The sequence below is a fragment of the Pungitius pungitius genome, chromosome 14 (assembly GCF_949316345.1).
Source record: "Pungitius pungitius chromosome 14, fPunPun2.1, whole genome shotgun sequence".
In the NCBI taxonomy this organism is placed as follows: domain Eukaryota; kingdom Metazoa; phylum Chordata; class Actinopteri; order Perciformes; family Gasterosteidae; genus Pungitius; species Pungitius pungitius.
In genome coordinates this window covers 615828-625543 of record NC_084913.1, presented here as the reverse complement: position 1 = coordinate 625543, position 9716 = coordinate 615828, and the positions used below count along the sequence as shown (strand labels likewise).

The 9716-nt window shown below is 45.4% G+C and overlaps 1 protein-coding gene across 1 annotated transcript; it reads right to left on the bottom strand.

Moving 5' to 3' along the window:
- Positions 1-846: 846 nt before the first annotated feature.
- On the bottom strand, positions 847-9710 carry scfd1 (sec1 family domain containing 1). Its single transcript, XM_037486148.2, has 25 exons — positions 9553-9710; positions 8794-8864; positions 8627-8715; positions 8334-8424; positions 8098-8220; positions 7866-7953; positions 7647-7736; positions 7242-7297; positions 6911-6996; positions 6732-6831; positions 6520-6659; positions 6167-6257; positions 5987-6060; positions 5694-5775; positions 5474-5570; positions 5326-5396; positions 4559-4638; positions 4408-4470; positions 4227-4302; positions 3866-3919; positions 3037-3089; positions 2922-2955; positions 2619-2684; positions 1149-1217; positions 847-1059 (listed from the first exon to the last, which is right to left on the bottom strand). The coding sequence occupies exons 1-25, from the start codon at positions 9581-9583 to the stop codon at positions 1036-1038; spliced, it is 1899 nt and encodes a 632-aa protein (XP_037342045.1). The 5' UTR covers positions 9584-9710; the 3' UTR covers positions 847-1035.
- Positions 9711-9716: the final 6 nt, after the last annotated feature.

Genomic DNA, 9716 nt, shown 5'->3' with positions numbered 1-9716 from the left:
TGAGGGGGCGGAGCCATCAACAGACCAAGGATCTATGCATTTATTAACGAAAATATATGAAAGCTGTGATTTCATGAATTTAATTATCTTTCAGAGTGCAACAAAACAGGAGAGACGACATAAGGAGGGAGGAGAGGAGACAAGAATTAAAGGTCTGACAAGCATTAGGAGTTTGTATTATTGGTTCACGTTAAGGATTTATTTATTCTTTTAACATTATTTTATTATTTTAACAATTATAAAATCCAGAATTTTATTTGAAAAAACAATTCACTAAATTTCTATTAAGAGGATTCTTTACATTTCCATTTTATTTTTCCTTTAGTTATTCAACCAGCTCCTCCCTCTTCCTCCTCTTCCTCCTCCTCCTCATTATTTCAGCTTGCAGGTCGAAAAGTCAACATAACAGAGTCGACATCACGAACACCAGCCGGGATTAAGTGTGTGTGTGTGTGTGTGTGTGTGTGTCTGTGTGTCTCTGCAGTAGAAACAATGGATACAGTCACACTGAAGTGAACTTTAGTTCTGATCCTCTTTGTGAACCAGTGTCCAGAGGGAGCAGCTCCTCCTCCTCCTCCTCTTCCTCCTCCTCCTCTTCCAGGAGCAGAGCTTTTCCTCTCTGGATACCCACAATGCATTGCCATCTGGGGGGGACTGAGGGTCAACCTGTAATAAATCTCTGAAACTTCATTTAATCATCAGGAAAACGGGTTGTTTAGCAATAATATAGTAAAAATACTGTATTTGTTTAATAAATGAATTTGTTTTTTAAATTCTTTAATTCCGTAGAAGACATTCTCACGAGGTATTTACACAACGTGTATTAAAATAAATAAGGAGGAGCAGAAGAACGCGGCGGACGCCATGTTGGATGCGAGTCAGCTGACTTCAGCTCCTTTTATAATCTTTATTGATGCTGAGAGACGGAAATTACAATGAAGACGAGAAATGTCCATTTACAGAAGAGTTTAATAGAAAACATCTGGAATAAAGAGATCCTCCACGACCTCCGAGGGGTGGGGGGGGGCGTCCACATCACTTCTGGCCCAGCTGGGAGAGCTGAGGAGACCAAGAGGAGGGGTTAGATGGTGGAGTGGGTGGAGATTAACAGGACAGGTGCATGATGGGAGGACAGGTGCGGGTCTCACCTGTTTGGTGAACTGAGCGGCGTTGGACAGTTCACTGCAGCCGTACACGACCTTCTTCCCCGGTTTCACCTGGAGACCCAAAGAGCTTTAAACTACAGCCGCGTCATGCTTCTCCACTTTATAGTATCCCATAATAATAGCATGGTAATATGCTAATAATAGCATAGTAACATGCTAATAATTGCATAGTAATAGCATGGTAACATGCTAATAATAGCATGGTAATATGCTAATAGCATAGTAATAGCATGTTATACGCTAATAATAACATAGTAATAGCATGGTAATAGGCTAATAATAGCATAGTAATAGCATGGTAATAGGCTAATAATAGCATAGTAATAGCATGGTTATATGCTAATAATAGCATAGTAATAGCATGGTTATATGCTAATAATAGCATAGTAATAGCATGGTAATATGCTAATAGCATAGTAATAGCATGTTATACGCTAATAACAACATAGTAAGAGCATGGTAATATGCTAATAGCATAGTAATAGCATGGTAATATGCTAATAGCATAGTAATAGCATGTTATACGCTATTAATAACATAGTAATAACATGGTAATATGCTAATAACATAGTAATAGCATGGTTATATGCTAATAGCATAGTAATAGCATGTTATACGCTATTAATAACATAGTAATAGCATGTTATACGCTAATAATAACAACATAGTAATAGCATGGTAATATGCTAATAATAACATAGTAATAGCATGGTTATATGCTAATAGCATAGTAATAGCATGTTATACGCTATTAATAACATAGTAATAGCATGTTATACGCTAATAATAACAACATAGTAATAGCATGGTAATATGCTAATAATACCATAGTAATAGCATGGTTATATGCTAATAATAGCATAGTAATAGCATGGCGATATGCTAATAATAGCATAGTAATAGCAAGGCAATATGCTAATAGCATAGTAATAGCATGGTAATAGGCTAATAGCATAGTAATAGCATGGTAATATGCTATTAATAGCATAGTAATAGCATGTTATACGCTATTAATAACATAGTAATAACATGGTAATATGCTAATAACATAGTAATAGCATGGTTATATGCTAATAGCATAGTAATAGCATGTTATACGCTATTAATAACAACATAGTAATAGCATGGTAATATGCTAATAATAACAACATAGTAATAGCATGGTAATATGCTAATGATACCATAGTAATAGCATGGTTATATGCTAATAATAGCATAGTAATAGCATGGCGATATGCTAATAATAGCATAGTAATAGCAAGGCAATATGCTAATAGCATAGTAATAGCATGGTAATAGGCTAATAGCATAGTAATAGCATGGTAATATGCTATTAATAGCATAGTAATAGCATGATAATATGCTAATAATAGCATACTAATAGCATGGTAATATGCTAATAATACTATAGTAATAGCATGGCACTAATAGTATCTCTCAGTACTGCAGTACCTTGGCGTAGTCCACCAGGTTCTGGTACTCGATGTAGTTTCCTCCTCCCACAACGAACACGATGGCCTGGAAGACATCATAGTGCACAGCAGCAGTAATACCCATCATGCACTGCAGCGCTCAGAACACCACGCTGGTATTTATTTCATATCCAGATATAAAAGGTTTGGTGTGACGTATTTCTCAATTTATTGGACCTTTAATAGAACTTCATTTATACAGTTGAGAGATTGATGTCTGTTTGTTTTACAAATAATAATTAAATAATTAACCCAGTCAGTCTGTGTTTCAGCCTGAACTCACCTCCTGAAACGGGTTCTTGTTCCTGGGAATGGAGCTGAGGAGGAGCAGCAGGAGAAGACAGAGTGAGACTCAGTGGGTAAGAATACGGTGATGTGAATACCGGTCAGAGTGGTACCTCTCGCTGCCTCGCAGCATCTTTGGGTCAAAGTACCGGTAGTCATCGGTTTCCTGGAAGAGATGATCAGCTGATTCATGTAAACATTGTAAACAAAAAAACGCTGCCTCTTGATTAATAACGTTAGTTCTTCTACATTCTATATCAGGACTTCTGGTATCTGACGTTACCTCAAAACACACAACTTTCATCTTCACCCCCCCCCCTCCCCCATCAGGTTAACAACAACAGGATCTTTGTTGGTCGTCTGTAACTGCAGACGCTGAGAAACCTTCACAGCGGGTGTGTGTGTGTGTGTTTGTGTGTGTGTGTGTGAGAGATCAGACCACATGGGCCGAGGAGCCAAATCCTCCAAAATGTGCACATTCTTCAGAATGAATCCACAAAGAAACTTTAAACAAAAGCATTAAAGGACAACAAAATACCGTCTATAATGTTCCCGTTCTATAATGTTCTCGTTCTATAGTTCCCGTTCTATAATGTTTTCCGTTCTATAGTTCCCGTTCTATAATGTTCCCGTTCTATAATGTTCCCGTTCTATAATGTTCCCGTTCTATAATGTTCTCATTCTATAATGTTCTCGTTCTATAATGTTCTCGTTCTATAATGTTCTCGTTCTATAATGTTCTCGTTCTATAATGTTCTCGTTCTATAATGTTCCCGTTCTATAATGTTCCCGTTCTATGATGTTCTCGTTCTATAATGTTCCCGTTCTATAATGTTCTCGTTCTATAATGTTCTCGTTCTATAATGTTCTCGTTCTATAATGTTCTCGTTCTATAATGTTCTCGTTCTTTAGTTGTCAGACAAACAGACGAGAAGAACAAACCGGGTTGGACTTCATCTCCATCAGGTTGTCAAGGATACGGGTCACTGGAAGGTTCTGGAAGAAAAAGCAGGTATTTGGCATTGGATTCACCAGAGGATGAAAGGAGGAGGAGGAGGAGGAGGAGGAGGAGGAGGAAGAGGACAGAAGCCTTTCTGGGCCAAACAACAGTGGTTTGTTGTAGTGACTCTGAGGTTCTTCACCTCGAAGCTTCAACACGGAGAAAAGCCTGCAGGTTTTAATATTTGGACCCGTGGATGAACGTGGTGTGGAGATCATGGAGGTTCAGCCTCTGGTGGACAGAACCAGTACTGCAACAATCTGACAAACTACTCCATCCATAAACTCATAACCAATAACTCACATGTTGTTTGAGCACCAGGTTCTTCACTCCCTCCATCACCAGCTGGGAGCCGCTGTTCATCACTCTGGAGAACAACCTGCACAGGGAGGAGGAGGAGAAAGGGATGGTGGAGGAGGAGGAGGAGGAGGTCAGTTCTACTTGTGATGAACACCACCCGTGACTCGTGGAGGCCGACATTCACCCCATGGGTTTGACGCCACTGTTGCCGTAGTTAGCCGGCGTGGCGGCCATCTTGGTGAAGGCCCTGCAAGAGACGAGAGGAGAAGAACGTGTGTTGGTGGGTGAGAGAGCTCCTGCAGTTCCTCTGGAGAGGAGCCAGAGGTCGGACTTACTTCCACTGCTTGATGTAGTTGAGGGGTGAAAGGTCGCAGCCGGCGTCCAGCAGAGCCGTGCGGTACTGGTCCAGGTCGCCCTGCAACACAATCAACACCTTCAAGTCTCAGAGGCTAAAGGAGACCTCCGTGTCCTCACTGGCCTCGATCAGCTGAGACCAGGCGTCTCCGTGCTGCATCGTGACCTTGGGGACGGAGTCCGTAGCAGCGAGGACCAACCACACCTCGTGTCCCCTGAAGGCCACCGTAGTTCTTTTTAGACCCTGAGAATGGTGTAAACACCTCCATCCTAAAGGAGGCGCGGCCACGGTCCAAACCCTGAAGCTACGGAGCCTCGAGACAACGACCCGTTGCATTTATTCATTCACAACACATCTCTGCAGAAGTGGAGGTTTGGTCTTTATCCATCGACCCGGATCCTCCTTGTTCCCTCCAGGTCTCCTGAGAAGACTCCCTGGACCACAAGAGGAGCACACAAAGTTCTCCAAAGACTCACAGCTTTGTTCCTCAGCCTGAGGTTTGGGTTTTGGGGGACACTCACTGGGACACATTTCTGAGAACAATCGTCTCACAGCGGTTGGACTCACATTCTTTTGGGAGAATAAAAAGTGGAACAGATTTGAGGAGGATTGTTGTTGTGGCCAAACAGGGATTCATCTTTATTTACTTTGTGTTGAAAGAGATCATTCAGAGTGTGTGTGTGTGTGTGTGTGTGTGTAGGTGTGTGTGTAGGTGTGTGTGTGTGTAGGTGTGTGTGTGTGTGTTACCTCTGAAGGAGCTTGCTGAGCAGTGATGTAGTAGATGAGGAACAGCCTCATTTTGTCTTCAGGGGTTCCAGCTGATAAACAAACATTTAAAACACAATAAATGTTACTGAAACTCAGGTTGTGTGTGTGTGTGTGTGTGTGTGTGTACCGTCGGGGTCACTGATGATGTCCAGTAGAGATTTGTCTAAAGTCAACTTGCTCATCAGTTTCTCTTCATACTCAAAGTAAACGTCCAGTTTACGACTCTGAGGACACAAAGAGCATCACGAGTACTACTACTGTTTACTAGTACTACTACTGTTTACTAGTACTACTACCGTTTACTAGTACTACTTCATGTACTCTAACTACTGGCTGGCAGCTGGTACCTTGATGTGGTCCAGGACGGCCGTGGCGACGTTGGTGTGCAGATCGATCAGCCTCTTCTTCTCCAGCAGCTCAGGCAGAGAGCTGCATCACACACACACACACACACACACACACACACACACACACACACACACACACACACACACACACACACACACACACACACACACACACACACACACACACACACACACACACACACACACACACACGTGAGACTCTGGAGGTGGAGGTGATGGAGGTGATGGAGATGAAGGAGGTGATGGAGGTGATGGAGGCGGGGCCTCAGTACCTCATGGCGGAGGTGAGCTTGGCTGTGTTGTCTGACAACATGCTGATGGCTCCTTCGTCTTCTCCCTCTAAGCCCTGCAGACACAGAGGAGCCACAGATGTTTGCTGCACATCTGGAAATGTCTTCAGGGACTCGGAGACAAACTGAAGAGACTTGGACATTTCCACTCGCGTGTCTCACCATGATGCACTTGAGGCGTTTGACCTCGTCCTCCTGGGCTCTGTAGGTGTCCAGCTCCTCCTGCACCGACTCGGCCACCTCCGGGAAGGGACTGCAACGGACCAATAGAAGAGCTTCTTAAGACAGACAGGCAGCCAATCACAGTGCTGGAACCTTGAGTCCACGATGAAGCATCATCAGCACATGGATTCTACTCCGTTTGAGATGAATAAATAGTGACAACAACAACAGTGACATCGTCTCCTGTTTAATGTTAATAGAGCATTAATCACGTCATCAATGAGCTGATAAGAATATATTTTATATATATATATATATATATATACTCATATTCATGTAACGTTACGACACACCTTCCTTTGTGCTTCTGCCAGAACCGGTCGGCGGCGGTCAGGTCGTAGGCCTTCCTGTTCTTCTTCTTTGGCCTGGCACCGGCGGGAGATGGCTCCGCCCCCAGCCCCTCCTCCATCACCACCCTGTTCAGCTGGTAGTCCTGGGGGGGGAATGTGGTTCAGACTCCGACATGTTCAAAGGGAAGAGAGAAAGGGGACGGTCGACAGCTCACCAGGACGTCGTGGATCAGCGCCTGATAGGTCCAGGTGTGGTGGAGGGGCGTGGCCATGTCCACGTTACGATCAGCCAGGACGAAGAGAGGCCTCTGGAAACTGGAGAGCAGCATCATCACACACACACACACCCAGCAATGCATTGTGGGAGGTGGCGTTTCGGCGGTGACGGCTGTACCTGAACTGTCCGGCGGCCATGTTGTCTCCGGTGAAGAGGCTGTTTCTGGCGTCCCGCAGGTTCTCACGGAGCTTCTTGTCCAACTTCTACAAACACGCAGGAGACAACGTCAGCATTTGTTCATTTACAGGTTTCTTTATGCCTCCATCTGTAAAAACATCACGGCACATCGAACTCTACACAATAAAGGCTTCATTAGATGAAGGTGCCATTTAAACAGAAATCACTCTTCATTCATCCATCAAACCTTTAGAGAAACAAGTCATAATTCAAACTGTGGTAAACAAAGGGAGGAGTCACTGAACCAATCAGATCGGCCCACTGAACTCACCACGGCAACCATCTCTGCTGCGTTGCCACGGGGACAGCGAATGATCGGCACGGCGCCTGAAGAGGAGACAAGAAGAGGAGCATGATGGGAGGCTGAACAGCTCCCCCTAGTGGGGCGATGGCGGTCTGCTGGGAACCAGGAGGTTGGTGGTTTGCATCATGTGACATGTCCAAGTGTCCCTGAGCAAGACACCTGACCCCTAATGTCTCCCCAGGTAATGTAACGCATGTGTTATGATGCAATGTAATGATGATGTAATGGACAGAAAGGGGGTGGGGTCCTGCAGCCACCACATGAACATGAGTCCAAAGGTATCTTCATTCTAAAACCATATAGATATTATCAATAATACTAACAGTAGTAATGACACTAGTACTACTAGTAATACTGTGAGCAGAAACTCACCCAGAGTGACGAAGAAGCAGAAGAGACTGTCCACGATGGTGTCCATGATGGCCTCCATGTCTGTGTCCTGGATGTCTGCTCGGTTGATGGCTGCAGGGGACAGACAGGTGAGACAAACAGGTGAGACAGACAGGTGAGACAGACAGGTGAGACGGACAGGTGAGACAGACAGGAGACACAGACAGGTGAGACAGACAGGCGTCTGTGTGCGTTTGTTACCATGGTAGGAGATGAGCTCCTTGTTCTGATGGCAGAGGGTGAACATGTCGTCTTCCAGAGTGATGAAGTTCAGGTACTGATCATAGACCTGAGACACACACACACACACACACACACACACACACACACACACACCTGAGAAATGAACTCAGAACGAGTGCTGGACCTCCAACGTCTTAAGACATAAGAAGGAGGAGGACCTAACGAGAAGGATCACAGTAACCATGGTAACCTTGGTGACTTGGGCCACAGCGTTGGCGGCCAGAGCGGCGCTAGCGACGTCCTCCAGTTTACTTCTGCTGATGGCAGAGATGAAGTTCAGGAAGTAGGACTCGTGCAGCTGGTTCCTCAGGTCCTGCACAGAACATCTGGATCACTACGACGGTTACACATTCACAGCAGAACACACCAGGACTGCATCGTTACTTCTGTCAGTGATCGAGTGGGTGTGTGTCTCAGAGTGTGTACCTGGCATATCCTGTCGATGTTCTCCTCTGTGGGCATGATGAAGTAGATGGCTGGAACATCTGGAATTGGATCTCTGTCTGAGTGAAGTAAACTGAAAAGCAAATAGAACTTAGACTTCATAAAAAGCAGCTTGGCTCTCAATGTGGGGACAATGGGAGGACGATGTGAGGACGAGGGGAGGACGAGGGGAGGACGAGGGGAGGGCGAGGGGAGGGCGATGGGAGGACAATGGGAGGACGAGGGGAGGACAATGTGGGGACGATGTGAGGACAGGATACAGGTGAGTCTCTTACAGGTGCAGCGTGATGCCCATGTCCCTGAGCTCTTTGACGGACAGCAGAGGGGAGATGATGTCCTGGCCGAACCGGTCGTATATCAACACCTGAACACACACACACACACGTTAAAGCACAGGACACAGGTAATAATAACAGTGTCCCTCTGTCCCCTCTGTCTTTACCTTCCATACGGGCTCAGTTGCCGTGCTCTTCAGAGGAGGAGCGTTGAAGTTCAGCATCCGCTTCAGAGCCACTAGAGGAACAGAGGAATAGTCAATCTGGTCCTCAGCTCATGGACATGAGGTCCTGGTCCTTCTTCAGAAATGAACAACATTACTAGTACGCTCCCTATGTCCTACGTCCTATGACCACTATGTCTTCCCTCAGTCCTGTCTCCTTCGTCCCATGGTCCCTATGCTCCCTCAGTCGTCTACTGGTTGGACAGGGTGTCTCTGGTGTCTCTGAACTGTTACGGATGTTCTCGTTAGTTTTTCTTTAACAACGTTAACACATTAAAGGGTTTAAATGAGGGATATTTCACACTAGAGGCTCTAAAACACTTCTAAAGACTAAATGATCGTCTTTATCGGCAGAAATCAGCCATTAGCTTCACCTAGCTAGCTAGCTAGCTAGCAGTAGCATCAGAAAGCTAACAGCAGCATTAGTTAACTAGTTACGCTACTAGTTAACTCTTCCGTTACCACGTCACAGACTAGTCGGCGTATTAATGTAAATGTGGAGGAGTTTCTTTGAGGAATCTATCTGCTCGGCGGGCGGCAGCCTGTGACGAGCGGCGCTTCGTTAGCCGGTTAGCATCGGGACCGCGCGGATCCATCCGCTCCGGTGGGACTGCCGGGGGTCAAACTCTCCGCCGCCGGTTACCGCGACTGTCGGGCGCGGAAAACAAACCGTTGACGGGGGCTAAAAGCAGTTTGACCAACCTGTCTGCTTCTCCCGGACGGACGCCGCCATGTTGGATGTTGTTGGTGGTGACGGGGAGTGTGATGACGTGTCAGGAGCCAGTCGGAGAGCAGGTAAATGGAGGGAAGTCTCACTCTGCTGCCCTTTCCACGGACGAACAATAAAGAGATAATTAAAAGAAGTC

Coding starts and splice junctions, on each gene's coding strand:
- scfd1 (XM_037486148.2), bottom strand. CDS start 9,583: ATGGCGGCGTCCGTCCGGGAGAAGCAGACAG. Junction 8,425..8,626: donor ATGGGCATCACGCTGCACCT/GTAAGAGACTCA, acceptor TTTGCTTTTCAG/TTTACTTCACTCAGACAGAG. Junction 7,737..7,865: donor GGAGCTCATCTCCTACCATG/GTAACAAACGCA, acceptor TGTCCCCTGCAG/CCATCAACCGAGCAGACATC.